A 19,695-nucleotide genomic window follows, 5' to 3' on the forward strand; every position below is an offset into this window, starting at 1 on the left:
CCCTCTGACTGGCTCACGTCGCTGCTTTCACTGTGGATGGGAGGACGGGACTGTGAGTGTGGAACCATATGTATGAACTGGTAAACAATAGAAATAGGGCCAAAAGTGATTTAAAATTATTAAATATGGCTGACTTTTCCTAGTCTTGCTCTGGACTTAGTCCTTCGGTGTGTCACAGAACAGGGCAGCTGTTCAGGAAAAGCAAGTGCGGTGAGATCTCCAAGGCCAGTCTGAGAGGAAATGCTTCAGGCTTGACCCGATTGCCTCTGTTTACCTCTACTCTGCCCCCCCGCTTCCGCCCTGTTTCCCTCTGGCACAGAGAGTTGTTCTGAGACGTGAAGCCATAGATTTGAGGCCACACTGTCCTTAGCCACAGAACTAATGCTGGCTGATCCTTGCTCACACCCACTCTGTGGCTGTGCTGGATGGGCTGCTGAGTGGGACTGTCTCACCAGTGACAGCTCGGGAAGGGACGGGAAGGGAGAGAGGACGAGGAGGGCTGGAGCTGATCTTCCTGAAGCCCAGCCTCACAGCCCCATGAGGCACAACTAGCCCCGCATGTCACTGCAAACGTGAAGGAGTTTGTTTATGGCTCAGCATTCTCTTCTGCACCTACAAGTTTTCATTTCATGAGAGTAAAATCCGTATGTCTTCACTTAAGAGCCTGCGGTTAACAGAGAAGATATTCTCACTCATGAGCAAGGGCCTAGTACCAGAACGTGAAATGTGCCCCAGACCATTAAGAGCAGCACCGCAACTGAATTTTAAACCTGAATGATTTCACCATCTAAGCAATTAATCCACCGAACAGGCTTCATAAAATGCCTTTTTTGCCCAGGTCTGGCTGTACCCTGAGAAGGGGGAGGCCAAAAGATGGGGAAGACTGCACTCCAGACCTCAAGAGGAAAGAACACATCCACAGTTTACTTCCACCCACCTGCTGGCATGTCACCCTTCACCGCACAGGAACCCTGCACACTGGGTGTTGCAAAAATCCCGGAAGGCAAAGAAAACCCTGGATTTGGCGTTTCATTTCCCACGTCTTGCCCCTGCCTCGCCCAGGTTCAGTCTCACCTGTGTTGATTTCACTCTCATCATACACGTCCACTTCCAGGAGCCTGATGAGCATGCGGAAGAGGATCCTGAGGAACTGCAAATAGGAGCCAGTCTTTCCCACCTGGTGGAAGTATTTTAATTGGGGACAGAGGGAAGGAAAAGAGATTTCATACCTGAGCTCTTCCATGTCTCCTGCTCTGACAGCCCTGAGTGAGGTCCTCATTGTTTCGGGTCCCGCCCCACACCCTCTCACCCACCAGAGCTTCCCTGGCTTCTTTCCTTTTTGGGGACCCCCAGGACAGGGCCTACCCCAGCCCTACCTGCGGGGGCCCAGTCAGCAGCAGCCGTCGGGGGTGGCAGGCCCAGGCGCCCGAGGCGGGGTCCGGCTGGTTGCCGTAGTCGGCGTGGTGCTGCCGAGCCGTGGTCCACTGCCTGTAGTAGAGGGACTGCTCCTCGCTGCTCATGTCCTTGTGCAGCAGCGGCCGCAGGGAGCTCACCCAGGCCACGTCGGCGTGCGGCAGCAGGGATGAGGAGGACGGCAGCTTGCCTGCCCTCTGGGAGCCCAGGAGGCTGTAGGCTGCTTTTGATAGGATCACTACTGGAGGCAGGGCAGCATGCAGGCCCCTGCAACCTCGGACAGGCCCACAGGGCCACGGGAGGGCCCGGGGACCCGATGACAAGGAGGATGACGACGAAGGCTTGGAGGTGGTGCTGCTTGCCATCTGGGAGCCCAGGGAATCACACTCCTGCTTCAGGGTCTCCCCAGCTGCCCCTGTGCCTGTGAAGACCCCTTCCTCCAGCCCCATGCTGTTGGTTGGGCTCTGGAAGCTGGGGGTAAGGGACTGCTTCTGGGACTTGTCCACGGTGCTGGAAGAGCTCACCCCATTCTCCATGACGGAGCCTGAAAAAGGGCAGAGTCTACCCTGTACCCACCCTGTTACCAATGCCAAGGTGTGCTCCTCGGGCTCCTGGCACCTCTGGGAAGGAGGGAAAGGCCAGGAAACTAGGTAGGTTCTGTGCACCAGTTCCAGAAACTATGCCAGAAAGCTGCCCTTTGCCCTCCCTCTCCATGCCTCTCCCCGCCGCCCTGCCTGCTGGGCCAGGGTGGGATTGGCCAATGGGAGACACTAGCAGGAAACCGGGTATTTGTTCCTCAGGTCCCCCCCTGCATGGTCACCAGGGTAGGATGCCTTTCTCTATGAGGGCTGTGGTACGTGTCACACCAGCTCCTCTGGCTTCTTCAGGCCCAGCGTGCTCAGGGCACCCTGGGGTTAACTGTACCACGTCTCTGTAAACACTTCCATTATTAACCCTTTCTCAGTTATCTCACTGGCTATGCCATCTGACTCACTGCAGAACCCTGACCACTACAGGCTCCACACTCAAGTCCTGCTCAAGGGGCACTCGCCACCTTCTGCGGTTTGATCTGGGACCTCACACTGCTGGCTGTGGGTGACTCCCAGGCTCTGGGTGACCCCCAGGGCTGTGGGTGACCCCTAGGCTGTGGCCACTGCTATGGACACCCAAACCAGCATGAGGTATGTTCCCAGTGAGGAGCTGCTCTCGCCCAGAGCACCCTGCACATTTGGCCAATTCGTTGCAGATGTGTTTCCCCCCTAACAGGGCAGCCACTCTTTGGTTTGAGGACAAACCAAAAGCTCATTACATTCAGGACTGAAGGCCCTCTCTGGGCTCAGATTGATGCTTCCCAGGCATGAAGTCAAATCTCAAGTTTGGGAGATTTTAGATGAATAGCCAGTAACTGGAGGTTATTGAAACCAAGTCACTCCACTTGCTCATCTGACTTTTGTGTCTTTCCCTCACAGCGCTGACCTCAGAGTCTATATGCCTGTGTACTTTTAGCAGTGAGCCTCTCTGAGGATCCTCGGAGCCAGCCCACAGCTAGGCAGTGTGTGATCAGTGGTGTGAACATAGCCTGCACATAGGGCTGTCCCTGAAAGGAAAGAAACTCTCAATAGCAGAGGGCAAACCATGACCTTTGTGTGAGTTCATCAGAGCAAGGCCAAGACTATGTGAGCCGGTGGGGGCAGTTCCAACAGTCAGGGACAGGAGGGGGTCTGCTTAAAGAGCCACAGGAAGGAAGATGAAGTCCCCTCTCCTCCTTGCCTCTCCCTCACTGATGCTGGTGTCCCAAAGCTTCTAGATGGGACATTCCTCCTCTCATCTGTCACCCTTTCCTATCCTCTGAACCTCTCGCCTTTATTCTGACTTGGTCTCAGAGAGAAACCTGGGGAGTCTGTAGTGGTGGGCAGGGAGACCCAGCCCCGATCCCTGCCTGAGGATGGCCCTCATGCTCTTCCAGGCTGAGGACAACTGTCAAAAGACAGAAAACCCCACCAATAACGGCCTCTTCAGTTCCTACAGGGAGCCACCTAACAAGGGCTGACAGAAGGAACAGAGAGACCAGTGCTGCTTCCGTCATGAAATCTTTGTGTGTTGCACATCTGTGTCATAGTGACTGAAGGGAAATGTGGGATGGAAGGAATGGGATTGGCGGTTACCTCTGGTAGGGGCTTTTCACTTCTACTGTCCTCTCTATATTTGTTACATTCCCCAAGTTTTCTCTGTTAAGCTTTATTACTTTATAGTCAGAAACAAATTCAAGTACTGCTGCATCATCTGCTGTAATACACTTGATCAGAAGAAAATGCCCGTGGAGCACTGTCATAGGCCATACAGTAACGCTGCAATAGAGGATGGCAGGCTGCCTTGTGGATCCTCATAGCCAGCCAGTGGCTCCAGAGAAGCCTTTGGGATACAAACATTTGCTATTAAATATTAAGAGAAGCCATCCATCCATCCATCCATCCACTCAAACAAACACTTTGTGCCAGGTACTAACCCAACTAACACAAACTTGCAGCTTCAGGATCTGGAAGGAAGAGAGGGCCTCTGTGCAAATATCAGGTGCACAATATCTATGAGATGATTAGGGTAGGAGAGACTAGGGGAAATACGTAAACTAAGGTTGATAAATATTCATTTACTATATTTAGCCTTTTACTAAGCTCTTCATTAAATCTTTACCCAGAGAAGTATTTTGTGGCTGTTCAACAGTCATGCTTTCTAAGTATTGTCCCAGGGAACTGAGGTCTGGACCTGGTGCCTGAGTCTCCAAAGGCTCCTCTGACAGCCTTAAGGGGTGTCAGTAGATGCCTCTGCCTTCCACATGCCTACCCACCTCCTCACTCCTGTCCCTTATCCCTCAAAAGAGAAAAGAGTACTGACCCGAGGTTCCGGTGACGGCACTACTGTTGCTCTGGGGCCTCTCCAGATCGATCAGCAGCTCATCAGAGTCATTCTCACTCACAGTGACTCTCTCTTGCTCCTTCCCGCTAAGGTCTAGGGCAACAGTGGACCCCCGGATGACCTCTTTTGAGACATAGCAGCACGCCAGACCCACCTCCTGCTCCAGGGCTGTGCGAGTTAAATAGCTTGAATCAATTAACCGGAGGTCACAGTACTTCAAAGACCTGCGCGAAAGTAATGATGTTTTTGGTGAGTCCATCTGGCCGTGCATGCGGTGTTGGTGTATGCCTGGACAGCTGGTCTGTAGCTCAGCAGTTAAAATCATGGGTTTCTGTGCCAGGTAGTGCTTGATTTAAGCCTTAGCTCTGTCACCTCCTAGCTGTTATGACCTCGCCCTAGTCACTTCATTTTATCCAAGTATAAAATAGAATAACAGTTCCTGGCTAACACAGTTGCTGTAAACAATGAATGGCAGGACACATGTAAGGTATTTATGGTGACATCTGACACAATAAACAGTCAATTAATGCTATTATTATTGCTATTGTTGTCTTCCAATCTGCAGGCCTTAGATCCTTGAAGGGATTGGGAACAGCAGGCAAAAAGTCTTCACCAAAAATAATAAAATAAAATAAAATAAACCCTGGTTTTGGATAGATGCTTTTCCTCTCTGCCTCTCTGGCTGCCCTGCTTTAATGAATAAACATTTCCCATCTGTGGCTATCTTTCATTCCCAAAATTGCTAGGTGATCTCTGAAAAGTAATAAAGAAGGAGTCAAGGAAGGCTATATTTCTTATATCCCAGAAAAAAAATTATCTTCCCACATGCCAAATGAAGATGATGTTAAAGTTAAGCATCAGCCAAGTGTTAGCCATCAGCTCAGCTGGGCAACTAATAAAAAAATGAGGACTAATTATTCACATTGTACCTGGGAAAGGTTTCTCCAAGAGGATCTTTGCCAGTTAATATCACAATACAAGGCAGACCTTCTAAATCTTGGTATGTCCGAGGGACCCATTCTTCTGGCTCATTTCCTCTCCAAGTCTGTAGAAAGGGACCCATATGATATAATTAAAACCCCTTATTTAAGTGTCTACCTTTTTAAATATTTCTAGGTCCAGACTTTCTAATACACATTTGTGCTTCCAAATGACTGCCAATAAGTGTGTTTACATATTTTAGTTGCTACTAAAAAGCACACACAAAATGCTTTAGAAGAATGTGGCCTTTAGTTTTATCTGAACAGGATAAAACAGGTGATCTTGGTATATGTCATGCATTAGCCACACAAGCCAAAGAAGCAATGTGAAATAGCCCATAAGCCTTACAGCTAAACACCTGCTTAAACCACCTGATTCAAGGCTCTTAAATATACATTCTTCATATAATAAACAGACTGTTGAGACTGATTGAAAGAAAGTTTCAGTTGTGAATGACTAATAAAAGAATCTCAAACTCCATGAAAACAGACATTTTCACCAAGAAAATCATGAAGTTAGCCACCCCTGATGGTTATTTTTCCTTTCTCCCTTTATTGACTTTCAAACTAATGGACAAATAACAACTGGCTTATGGCCCCAAAAAGTCTTTCTCAAGGAGGCTAAAAGTAGAACCAAATTTGGGCTAAGAAAAAAACCTGTCGCTCCTTTAGAAGAGTAAAGCAATTAGCTCATGATTTCACAAAGACTATTAAGTATCAACTTCTCATATATAGCAACACAGATATACACATACCTACATGTTTATCTTTACTAAGTGGAATGCCAATCTTGAAAGTAGAGCTATTTCAATGAAATGAAAAAAATCTCACCAACCTGAAAGGTGTTCAAAAGTGAAAAGATCTTATAGATTCTGCTAATTTAGTGCAGAAAAAATAGACCATCTCTTAAGTAGTCAAAGCGGTTTCTACTATTTAAAAATTATGTAGCATCTACCTATGCTTTATATCAGCTTTTTGGCACGAGTTATAAGAAATGAACTGACATTTCTCATAATGCTTTGGAGAATAATGACTAAGAAGTGAGGTGTTAAGTAATGCATGCAATTTTATTTTAAAATAGACTGGCATCTTCTTTGCTAAACACAGCATGGGATCAAAAGAAATCTAACAAGCAAGAAATGACAGCATTTTTTTTCATGAGGTATGCTATTTCATTTTAAATTACTTTTTAAATTATTTTATTTATTTATTTTTAGAGAGAGGGGAAGGAAGGGAGAAAGAGAGGGAGAAAGAGAAGGAGGGAAACATCAATGTGTGGTTGCCTCTCACACACACCAAACTGGGAATCCAGACCGCAACCCAGGTATGTGCCCTGACTGGGAATCAAACCTGCGACCCTTTGGTTCGCAGGCCAGTGTGACAGGATCTGATTAACAATTTGTTGATGTCTAGAAATAACAGTCTTGAGAAATAAGTGTATTCACAATTATTCAAATAAAATGTATATAATTTGTAAAACTGGAAGAACCATAACCTTGTTGACAACTCTTTTATCACATATTTGCATGCGAAAGGGAAATCAGTGGATCTACATAACTGTTGACAAATTTGAGAGACTTTCAATGTCTTAGAACACCAATCTATCAAAAAGATTTTAAAAAAATATTAGAAGAAAATTCAGTTTTTCACACATTTTCATGTCAAAGGGAACCGTGACTTTACCTGATCTAAAGCAAATAATTCTGGAAACAGCACTCATTTTACTTACAGCTGTCACACTGGACTCATGCCATGCCTGACACTGGGGCTCTCCCTGAACATATTTTTTCTCCCAGAAACCATCTGTAGGCCATGATTCCTCCAAGAATAATGAGGTCAGGTTACGATGATGGGATAACGGATTGTTAGGTTTTACTACAAAAGGTTTACTTTCAAAAGCTTATTACACAAATCTGGCTTTTACTCTCGACCAATCAGAGCTAGCCAAACCACTATAAAGTGCTTTTCTGTCATATTGCTACTCCTGATGAATGACGGCTGCAGTTCTTAGGTGCACTGACCATGCCCAGGATGATGTCACTGCAGGGACATTTAACACAACACAGAAGACAGGTGAGCATTGAGTTCAAGGAAAATAGGGAGCATCACAGGCCTTCTGGAGGAACTGATTTAGATTTAAACCTTGTATCCTTTCAAAGTGCATGTCATCACTTCTAAGTTAACCACAATGCAAAAAGAAAATTAGAGGAAAGCACAAAAATAAGGCCATCTCATAGAAGAGGAGGCATTGGATTTTAACTGAGGCTAGAGGTGAAAGGCACAGCCATGCCATCCCAACAATGGCAAAGGAGATTGGTAACCTAGAAATCAATAGGGGAAGCCAAGACCACCTGGCAAGTGGCAGTGCTAAGTTTAGCATGTGAACATAACAGGATTTCATATTTTCACTTCCACACAAATAGAGTGTCAACAGGATGGATTAATGTAATCCAGTGGTTTTGGAAATATGAAATATCTTTCATGTGGTTGGTGCCCGGCAGCTACTCGAATGAACTGAGATAGAGCAGCTTTGAGACCCCCTTTGATTCTGGCAGCTCTTGGAACAGAAAATGTGTAGACCAATCAACCTATAGGCCCTGCAGATGATTCTGAGGTGCTGACAACCAGGTTCAGAGCCTCAGGTCTTGACTGTGGCTTTCAAACTATGGCCCGGAGGGGCAAATTACTAGTATATGCTGATTTATACTTAGTAATTGGCACCTTTGAATTGTCTGAACAAGTGACCTAACACTTTATTAATAGCTACACTTGATCAGTGTCAGCCAAGACCCAGTGAAGATCCTGCAGCCTCACATCCTTTAAAACCATCTTCCTGCAACAGGTGTGGGGGATTTGCCTTTCCAGGTTCTTCATCATTAGTACCATTCATATGGTCTCAAGACCTATGTCTTAATGAGTTTTACTCTAAGAAGAGTTTTAGGACTCCTACTTGTTAGTCATCCTAGGAATTCTGTTGTAATGTGGTCCACGACTATAATTTAAAATTGTGAACATTATATCTACATATGAAATAGAAATGTTAGAATTTCCACTAAATATAGGAGCTTCTATTTTTAGATTTATTTGTTCCTGTTGCTTAGCAAGCTAATACAAGATATTTTCATTGTATTTTGAATTATTCAATTTGGGTTGGCTAATAGAATGTAAAAGAAGGTTTATATTTGCAAAATGCTTTGTGAGCACTAAATAATAACCCCCAAATTAGAGCCTTTAGAGATCCTACAGTCCAACTCTCTCATTTTGCAGGCGGGAAACTGCAGCCCAGTGTGAAAATGCAAATCCCTCAAGACTACGTGATTCTTTTCCCATAATTGTAAACTCAATTTATAATAAGAACTGTAAGCTCAATTTAGTTCTGTTTTTAGTGTGCAGGGTACAGATACCATTGTTGGTATAAGTCAGACATATAATATCTAGATTAGTGCCATACTGACAGGTATGCAATATTTTATTAAATGCTTTTAAATGGCTAGGACACCCTAGATTATGACAGTTCCCAGAAAAACCTGAGCAGGTCATAGCATCAGAGCATAAAGTAGGCTTTTAGTTGATTTATGAATTCTCCCCCAGATCCCATGCCTAACAGCAGGTGCTTAGGAAAAGCAGGCATCCCCTGGCCGTGCAGAGGAGAGTGAGCTTGCTCATGCACTAAGTCCCTGTGCAGGGTCCTTGGAGAGTCTCACTCTAGCCCAAACCTTGGGGCTGAGGATCAAAGCAGGTTCAAAGAAACAATAAACTTGAAGAATTCCCATGCAACAGGGTGAGGAATAGTTCTACATGAGTGCTGAAGATAAAAGAGAATACTTTACGGACTCTTGACATGAGCTGACAGGCTAGATGGGCAGAAAAGAATTAGTGAATTGATGATACTTAGAGGCATACCCCACAGAGGTCTGAGAGAGCAACTTACCTTTTTATAACTGAGAAAACAGATGGCCGTGGGCTAGATGCATCTTGAACAAGGTCAATAAACATGGGGTCAAATTGGGTCATCTCATATTTGCACCTGCAGTTGGAGAGCATGGAAGACCAACTGCATGTATGTGCTAAAAAGGCGGGGGTGGGGAGCTTGACAGAATATTAATAAACTGGTTCCAACTAGGAAAGTGAACATGTCCTTTAGCTTAGCCTTAACATTGTCATGAAGATCAGATTGACACAGGTGCAAAACCATGTTAAACTCAGGCCTCTGAGCCACCTATGTGGGATTCCTAGAAATCAGAAACACACAGAATTTCGAAGGAGAAATATCTGTCCATTGCTAACCTTTAATCGCGCCACAAAGTGAGTTGCGACACTGAGTTCAGAGGCAGGGTTCCCAAGGATGATCTCAAAGCGGTACTGCAGCCCCAGCTTGTCGCGCACCTCCTGCAGCTGTTCTTTGGCTAACATTGCCAGCTGCACCGAGGGCACCCTAATAATGAGCATGTGTCCCCTCCCACTCTTGGTTTTTCCTGGGGAGCTGATGAGGTCATCCATCATGCTGAGTGTCTCTGGTGTGCTGTGGTCTCGAAGGGACGCCATGGTGGTGAGAGCCATCAGAGCCTCCGAGTACTGCTGGATGAGAAGGTAGCAGCGGACAACCATGCTGTGCAGCCTGGGGTACCTTCAACAGAACACAGGGGGCTAGCATGCGGGCTACCTGCCAGAACGCAGGCCAGCCACGGCAGGAGGGGTTAGTGATCAGTAGTGGGCTTGAACTTGGAGCCCACAGCGCTAGAAGGAAAAGTTGAGATTCCAATGCCTTTGAGTCAGAACCTGTTAGTATAGGCAAGTAAGTAAAAGAGGTTTAGGGACGGTCTAGCGACCCCAGCTTCTCCAAGTATGGTCTGTGCACCAGCAGCAGCACCACCTGAGATTGTCAGAAATGCCAGGTCTCCCACCCCACATGTACTGTATCAGAATCTGCATCTTGACAAGATTCCCAGGTGATTTGTATGCACATTAAATTTTGAGAAGCACTGGTCTGGTCAGGTTGTCATAATGGATTATCCCTGAATCCTAACCACTTTCTGATGGCACTGAGTTAGAATGGTGGCATGTTGTCAACTATCTCTTATACTCATGATTGCACTAAAGGAAATTGAGACGTTAATATCATGTCTGTAGAGTATCAGACATAAAAAGAGTAATTACTATTACTAATTTGAGGTTAGCCCCGCAGATAGCAGTAGCTGTGTCTTCCCATGAAATGTGCCTTGGTGCTGGAAACTTGGAGCTGACTGGAGAAACAGCATCCCCTAGTGGTGTGGCCTCCTATCATCTGTGCCTGCTCTGTAAAGGGAGCCTGGCAAGGAGCAGGGCTGTGTCCTGGCTTTGCTCAAATGCCCTTTGATCCATCACCACCACCCCGCCCCCCACCACCAGCCTGGATTGCCAGGTAAGAGGATCTCTTTGTTCAAACTGGCAGTTTCTACAAGTACAGAACAGGCAGAAAATAAATCTCTTATTTATGTGCTATTCCTCAGAAAGCCAGGCCTGCTGATAAAATGACTATAAATGGGCAAAGAGGACCCACTTGCAGGCATTAAGAGGAACTGGTCAAGAAAGTAGGTGTTGGCAAAATGAGTGGGAGTATGTGAACTTTCTTTCTGGTTGCCAGCTGGTAGCACATGGAGCTGCCTAGCAGCTGGGTAGGCCAATGAAGGATTTCACCTTTGTTCTACTTTATAATTCTATTTAAAGTAAAACAAGTGGTTCACTGGCCTTGCACAAAAAAACCCAGGGTCAAATACCAACTAGGGCAATCAAATGATTTGTGTGGTTTTAAAGTACTTTAGAACCTGAAAGGGTCACAGATGCCCTGGGCCCTGACCACTCCACCTTCTCATAAAAAAAGAATGAGTTAAGGGGCACAGAGAAATTCAGCTACTTGCCCAAGCTTGTCCAACCATCAGAGACACAGCCGGGTCTAGATTTCACTCAGGTCTCTCACAATGGCTTCTTACATTGCAAGGATTTAGTAGATTGGAGAAAAGTGAAGAAATCCTTCCATCAATCCTGGGTCAGTCCCTTCAAGTATTCAATAAATTATAGTCATTATTAGACTGGGTGACTGGGTTGGAAGAAGTAAGCCCAGATGATCCAATTTAAAGCTGGATGTTTTTTGCTGGGCCATGCAGGAAAGCCAGAGTTAGAACAAATGGTAACTTTGATATAGAAGCATTTAGATCTCACACTCTGAAAGAAGCATAAACATAGAAGTGGATATTTTCCCAATCTGTTATGTCTGTATTAAATTGCAATTGTAGTTTTGTATTACCAAAGTTGTAATGTAAGTTGATGGGATCACCCGCTAAAATACAAGTTATGAAACTGAATGATGTTATTGGAAGAAAAGATATACTCCAAGCTGGCAGATGTACTGGGTGGGTGGGAAACAAAGGGAAAGCTCATGGGCTGATTTTGGAAATCTACAATCACATGTGCTGTGAAAGGATTAATGTCACAGTGTCAGTTAAGTCTTCTCAAATCCAGCAGCTGCAAAAAAAATAAAACCCTGCTTTAAGCCTGCTCCTTTTCCTGACACAGCATTTTAACTTGCTGGACAGGCTGCATCCACCTGCCCTCCTTTTTATTTATTTCTTTTTTCTTAGCCAAGTTACGGGGAAGATTGTTACATAGATGGCTTGTGATCAACTGGAGCAAGTTTTAAGAACTAGAGCTGCTAAAACTTAGAATGTGCCTCATCAAAAAGAGCCACTTGTCCCATCGTTGGGTGGTCATAAAGAACATTGTGGAGGGCGGGGGAGGAGGGGACTTCTATTAGGTTAGGTAAATTCTAATGCCTCTATCTACTCTTTGAGTCCATGATTCAAGATCAGAGAAGAGAAAATAGGAAAACCCTTTACTCTCCCAGAGTTTGATCTGGAATTGGGGAATAAAAAGAAGGCAGAGGAGACAGAAGAGTCATGATCCTTAATTTCCAAGGTCAGGGATTAGAGAAGGGGTACTAAGAACTGAACTCACTTAAATAATCTGATTGTTCCTTAATTTTCTTGAGTCTACACTCCAAATGTCCCACAGTCAAGTTTAGCTTTTACCAGGTCATCTAAGGGTACTTGCCTGTGGTGAAGAGAGGAGAAAAAAAGGGAAAAATGTAAAAGTGTGGGGCGTATGGTGGGGAAGGCCAGACCTCGGAGGAATGGTTTTCAATGAGCAAATCCCTCTCTGCCTGTGTAATCTCCGGGTGGCAGCAATGAAGCATGCTTGGGAGATGACTCAAGGCACGAAAAGTGGCTCTAAGTCTCACTGTGAGTCTCTGATTTCCTTTGTTGGGCTTGGATGGTCATTGAAAACCCATATGAGTAAAAGGTCATCTTAGGAAAGGCTATTTTTATTCTGCTGTTGCTTGTCAATTGCACATCCCCTGTGGCACTGACACAAAAGACTTCTGGCTGCTTTAGATATGCAAGTGCAGCTAAAGAAAAGGTTGAAGATTTTATTTACCTCTCCAAGAGCGTGTTCACCATTTTTTCAAAAGTCTCATCACATCTCAGAAGTGGGCTTGTGATCCCCCACTGTAGAGACTTACTGTACTCATTCAAGCCAAAGTACAGCTTTCCCTCGCAGCTCATGTCCTCCTGATTCAAAATACAGAGCGAAACCAAGTGAGGACAGGGTACAATGTGTCTTGTTTTTTATGGTGAGAAACCCTGTAATAGGTTATTTCCTGGAAGGTTAAAAATTTTGAATAAACAAGTTGGGACTACAGCAAACTAAAAAGCTTTGCACAGCAAAAGAAACCATCAACAAAATGAAAAAGCAACCTAAGGAATGAGAGGAAATATGTGCAAATCATACATCTGGTGAGGAAGCGGTTGATATTCAAAATATATAAAGATCTCACACAACTCAATAATAAAAAATCCAATTAACAAATGGGCAGAGGAATTAAATAGACATTTTTGTAAAGAATATCTACAAATGGCCAACAGGTACATGAAAAGGTGCTTCACATCACTACTCATCAGGGAAATGCAAATCAAAACCACAATGAGATACCACCTCACACTTGCTACAATGGCTGTCTTCAAAAAGAGAAGAGATAACAGGTGTTGGTGAGGATGTGGAGAAAAGGGAACCCTTGTGCACTGCTGGTGGGAATATAAATTAATGCAGCCACTATGGAAAACAGTATGGATGTTCCTGAAGGAACTAAAAATAGAACTACTATATGATTCAGCAATTCCACTTCTGGTTATATATTCAAAGGAAATTAAAACAGGATGTCTTATCTGCGCTTCCATCTTCACTGCAACATTATTCACAATAGCCAGGTATAGAATCAACTTAAGTGTCTGTCAATGGAAGAATAAATAAAGATGTGATATACAGGGTGGGGCAAAAGTAGGTTTACAGTTGTATGGAAAATAAAACAATAATTAATAAATAATACAAGAATAAATTATTTTGTGTACGCATACTGTAAACCTACTTTTGCCCCACCCTGTATATATGTATGTATGTACATAAACACACATATATAGGAATATTAGTCAGTTAGCCATGAAAAAGGACATCCTGCCATTTGCAACAACATGGATGGACCCTGAGGGCATAACACTAAGTGAAATTAGACAGAAAAAGACAAATAGTTCATTATGTAACCTATATGTGGGACGGAAAAAAAAAAAATCAAACCCAAAGAAACAGAGGGGAGCAATAGTGGTTGCCAGGGATTGAGGGGTGGGTGAAATAGGGATAGCTTAGTCAAAGGGTACAAACTTTCAGTTATAAGATCAATAAGCTCTGAGGATATAATGTATCACATGATGACTATACTAAAGAACATATTTTGTAACTGAAATTTGATAAGAAAGCAGAACTTAAATGCCCTTAACAAAATATATACATATAACCCTGGCTGCTGTGGCTCAGTGGATTGAGCGTTGGCCTGCGAACCAAGTGTCGCTGGTTCGATTCCCAGTCAGGGCACATGACTAGGTTGCATGCCAGGTCCCCAGTTGGGGTCGCGTAAGAGGCAACTGCACATTGATGTTTCTCTCCCTCTCTTTCTCCTTTCCCCTCTCTCTAAAAACAGATAAATAGAAATGAAATAAAATAAAGTAACCTTGTTAAAAAATAAATTAAAAAAACAAAAAACAAAAATATATACATATAGTGGTGGGTGTGTTAATTATCTAGATGGGAAGAATCCTTTCATAATATATACATACACATATCAAATCATCACAATGTATACTTTAATTATCTTACAATTTTGTCAATTATACCTTAATAAAGCTGAAAAATTATTTCATTATATAATCTGATACTAACTCTACAATCATCTCTGAGGTATAATGGAAATTTCTTTTCACTTCAGATAAACTTAATATGTGATTAGTGGAATATTGACATACTTTCTTAAGGCAGAGGGTAACTAGATAGATGGTATTTTGTCTCTTTCTTTTGTTCAGACAATTTTGGAAAAATAGCATTTTTAAGGCTGGTACTGTCACAGGTCAAATTTCCCCCTTCTCGAAATAGCTCTCTCTGATACAGATGATATCTATAAAACTCTCTGGAGATCAACAAATGAATAAACTCTATTACAGAACTCTTCCGACAGAATTTAGTGATGGTCATCCCTAAAAGCTTATTCTTTTATAAAAAAAATTATTTTAAAAGTAGAATGTATACTTTTCTGCCTTCTTAAACACAATATACAGTATTTAGTCTATCTCTCCTCTTGATGATTTGGTCATCACTATGAAAGTGAATAATTACTTCAGGATGTGACACAAAGGTTTCCTCAAAAGATCCTGAGGTTTAAGGAGGAGGATGGTGGCAGAATATGTAGCAGTGTTGTCTGTTTGCTTGCATCGCGAAAGGACTTAAGAGTACAAACATGGGGTGGAGTGAGTGAGTGCGGATTTAAGATAGGGTGAACAGGGAAGGGAGTGTGGGAACAGTGTGAAAGAGGGCAGAAAGCTCTGCCCGAGCTCTCCAAGTGGAGTCCTGGGCCTCCCAGCCCAGCGCCTCTGCTGCACTGCACCTGGAAGGGGCAGCTGCTGACAGGCTCATTAGCCAGGATCTGCTTGGAAACTTCCCCCTGCCATAGGTGCCACGACCAGCAAAGTCCTGGAGGGAGTCAGCGAGAAGTTTTGGCTGAAACAGCTGGAGGCATGGGAAGACCGTGAACAGCCTGACTGTGAGAAACTGCATGAACTGAGTCTAGGTGGGGACTCCCTGGGCTGGCAACTCTGTGCCCCAGGTGCTCGCACCAGGGCTCCACCAAACAAAAAAGCAGAACTGAGCTAGGGAGAGGGGCAACATGGAAAAGCTTTGGTGGAACTGCAGACTAGGTAGGGACCCCAGGCAGGCAAGTGGCACACACAGGCATACAGGCAGGGATGCAGGCTGGTGCTGCAGCATGGAGGCAACACAGAAACTTTTTTGGAGGAGGAATGAAGACAGGACCCGAGGCTGGGCAGGGACTATTGGCAGGCACACTGGCTCACCAGCAAAACAGTGTTGCTAGACAAGCCTGAGGAGGGCTGAGGGTGCCGCAGGACCAGGGGGGAGGGGACTCAACTAAGTGCGGCTCACAGCAAAGCTGCGGCAGGCCCACGAGTGAGAGAATAGCAACCTCAGAATCCAGCTAGAGCTCCTCAAAGCCAGACAGATAGAAAAGATTTGAAACCCATGGAATTTTGATCAGGGGTGGATCCAGAAAAAGAAGACAGCACCCAAAGGTTGTACTGGGGAAAAATGCTTTCTTTAATCTGTTTCCTACCTTCTCTCCCTCCTATTCTTCTTTAATTTTTTTGTCTGTTTTGTTTACCCTCCCCCTTGCACTAAATATATAGCATATAACTGCTATATAAACCTAATACTATACACTTCCACTTCCCTCCCTTTTTCAATATATAATGTAAATATTACTGTCTCGCATAGCCTTGACCCTATTTGCTACTATTATTATTCTACCATCTTTCCTATCAAAAATCATCTTTCTCTCAGTTAAAACAACTCTTATCTGTTTTTCCTACAGTATAATCTTAACCTCTTTACATTTATATTAATACTGGCTCATTTGCTGCTGATAGTGTGATTGTGGGTGGGGGATATTTTGGAGGGTGTGGGTCTCTTGCCTGGGTTGTGTGTTTATGTTTTAACAGCATCTCCACAAAAGAACTCAAGACAATGTGGGCAGAGTGACTCTCAATCAACTAGCCAGAGGGAAGGATCCACCAAAGAGTAACTGAAATACAACCAGATAGCTTAAACAAATGTCATAAAGGCATCCCAAGAGCATCAAGCTCAGGAGATCAAAGAGACTGCACCACTGAATCCCCCAGGTCTCCTATACAGAATCTCATACCAGGAAGGTGGAAAATCAAAGCAGACAAATCTAAGAAACAAAAACAAATAAGAAGCATCCAACATGGGGAGACACAGAAACAACCTCCCAGTGAAAGGAAAAGAGGAATCCCCAGAAAGAGAGCTAGATGAAACAGAGGTAAGCAAACTATCAGACATGAAAGTCAATCACATGGTTATAAGGAAGCTCAATGAACTTGACAAACTCAGAGAAAACTAAAATGAACTCCAGGGGAATTACAAAGAACTCCAGGGAAACTACAAGGAACTTACGGAGAACTACACCAGCATATAAAAGCACATAGAAAATATCAATAAGAACCAAGAAGAAATGAAAAATACAATTTCTGAACTGAAGAACATACTAGAATCAATCAAAAACAGGCTAAATGAAGCAGAGGATCTGATCAGTCAGTTAGGGGACAATGTAGAAAAAAATTCGCAGACAATACAACGAAATGAAAAAAGACTGAAAAAGAATGAAGAGGGCATAACAGAACTGCTGGACAACATGAAATGAAAAAACACTTGTATCATAGGGATACAGGAAGGTGAAGAAAAGGAGCATGGGATAGAAAACCTGATTGAAAAAGTAATGACAGAAAATTTTCCTAACCCAATGAGAGAAAAAGTCATGCAAGTTGAGGAAGCACAGAGGGTCCCAGTGAAGATGAACCCAAAAAGGCCCACTTCAAGGCACATTATAATTAAAATGGCAACATTCAAAGACAAAGAGAGAATCCTAAAAGCAGCAAGAGAAAAACAGCAAATAACATGCAAGTGGGCTCCAATAAAAGCCTATCAACTGATTTCTCAACAGAAACACTACAAGCCAGAAGTGAATGGCAAAAAATATTTCAAGCAATGAAAAGCAAAGGCCTACAACCAAGACTTTTCTACCCAGCAAGGCTCTTTTTAAAAATGGAAGGTAAAATAAGGAGTTTCCCAGACAAAGGGGGACTAAAAGAATACATCTCCATCAAACCAGCATTGCAAGAGATGCTAAAGGGAATGCTTTAAGAAAAAAGAAGAAAAAGAGAGAGGGAGAGGAACACAAGTACAAAGGGAAATGAATAAATACATATCAATAATAACCTTAAATGTAAATGGATTAGATGCTCCAATCAAAAGACATAGGGTAGCAGAATGGATATGAAAACATGACCCATATATATGCTGTCTACAAGAGACACACCTCAAAACAAAAAATTTACACAGACTGAAAGTGAAGGGATGGAAAAAAATATTCCAAGCAAATGGACACGAAAAAAAAGCTGGGGTAGCAATCAGACAAAACAAATTTCACAGCAAAGGCCATAAAAAGAGACAAAGAAGGGCATTTCATAATACTTAAGGGAACAATCCATCAAGAAGATATAACTCTGGTAAACATATATGCACCCAACATAGGAGCACCCAAATATATAAGGAAAATACTTGAAGACTACAAGAAGGATATCAACAGCAACACACTGATAGTAGGGGACATTAACACCCCATTATCAACAATAGACTTTAACACTCCATTATCAACAAAAGCAACACCAAGGATATCGAGGCATTGAACAACACACTAGATCAAATGGACTTAACTGATATATATAGAACTTTTCACCTCAAAGAAGCAAAATATACATTCTTTCAAATGTACATGGGACATTTTCAAAGATAGATCACATGGTAGGACACAAAACAAGCCTCAACAAATTCAAGAAAATTGAAATGCCAAGCATCTTTTCAGACCACAATGCCTTGAAACTAGAAATCAACCTCAAGGAAAAAACTCAAAGACATTCAAACTCATGGAGAATGAATAACATGATATTACATAATGAATGGGTTAACAATGACATCAAGGAAGAAATCAAGAAGTTTCTGGAAACTAATGATAATGAACACACAACAACCCAAAACCTATCGGACACAGCAATAGCAGTCCTGAGAGGAAAGTTCATAGCAATACAGGCCTACCTGAAAGGGATAGAAGAATCTCTAATAAAAAAATCTGAGGAAGTGCAGATCATTCTAAGAAGCACCAACAAACAATAGGAGTCACAAAAATGGGGAGACAGAGAAACAACCCCCCATCAAAAGGAAAGGTAGAATCCACAGAAAGAGTGCTAAATGAAATACAGGGGAGCAAACTATCAGATATGGAATTGAAAGCATGGATTATGGAGAAGCTCAATGAGCTCAGCGGAAACTACAAAGAACTCCAGGGAAACTACAAGGAACTCCAGGGAAACTACAAGGAACTTACTGAGAATTACACCAGCATGCAAAAGGACATAGAAACTATCAATAAGAGGCAGGAGGAAATGAAGAGTACGATCTCTGAATTGAAGAACACAATAGAAGGAATTAAAAGCAGGCTAGAGGAAGCAGAAGATCGGATCAGTGAGCTGGAAGACAATGTAGACAAAAACTCCCAGACAGTGCAACAAAATGAAAAAAGGCTGAACAAGACTGAAGAGGCTCTAAGACAGCTGCAGGGCAACATGAAATGTAATAATATCCGTATCATAGGAATTCCAGAAGGAGAAGAAGAAGAGCAAGAGATAGAAAACCTCTTTGAAAAACTAATGACAGAAAACTTCCCTAACATGAGGAGAGAAAGAGTCACGCTAGTCCAGGAAGCACAAAGGGTCCCAATGAAGATGAACCCCAACAGGCCCACTTCAAGACACATCATAATTAAAACGGCAACATTCAAAGACAAAGAAAGAATCCTAAAAGCAGCAAGAGAGAAACAACTAATAACATACAAGGGCTCTCCAATAAGGCTATCCTCAGATTTCTCAGCAGAAACACTACAAGCCAGAAGAGAATGGCAAAAAATATTCCAAGCAATGAAAAACAAAGGGCTACAACAAAGAATACTCTACCCAGCAAGACTCTCATTCAAAATGGAAGGTAAAATAAGGAGTTTCCAAGACAAAAGGAGGCTAAAAGAATACATCTCCACCAAACCAGCATTGCAAGAGATACTAAAGGGTCTGCTTTAAGAAGATGAAGAAACAGAGAGAGATAGAGAGGAACA

The 19,695-nt window shown here is 43.2% G+C and overlaps 1 protein-coding gene across 1 annotated transcript in view; it reads right to left on the minus strand.

Moving 5' to 3' along the window:
• Positions 1-19,695, minus strand: part of GREB1L (GREB1 like retinoic acid receptor coactivator) — a 289,176-nt gene that overhangs the window by 18,302 nt on the left and 251,179 nt on the right. The window contains exons 21-26 of the mRNA XM_090285750.1: positions 12,777-12,910; positions 9,594-9,933; positions 5,256-5,371; positions 4,306-4,550; positions 1,377-1,957; positions 1,075-1,177 (exon numbers count right to left, since the gene is read on the minus strand). Of these exons, the coding sequence (XP_090141876.1) occupies positions 1,075-1,177; positions 1,377-1,957; positions 4,306-4,550; positions 5,256-5,371; positions 9,594-9,933; positions 12,777-12,910 (1,519 nt within the window). The remainder of the gene's footprint in view (positions 1-1,074; positions 1,178-1,376; positions 1,958-4,305; positions 4,551-5,255; positions 5,372-9,593; positions 9,934-12,776; positions 12,911-19,695) is intronic.

Source organism: Furipterus horrens, unplaced genomic scaffold, assembly GCF_987537825.1.
Source record: "Furipterus horrens unplaced genomic scaffold, mFurHor1.1.pri manual_scaffold_8, whole genome shotgun sequence".
Lineage (NCBI taxonomy): Eukaryota > Metazoa > Chordata > Mammalia > Chiroptera > Furipteridae > Furipterus > Furipterus horrens.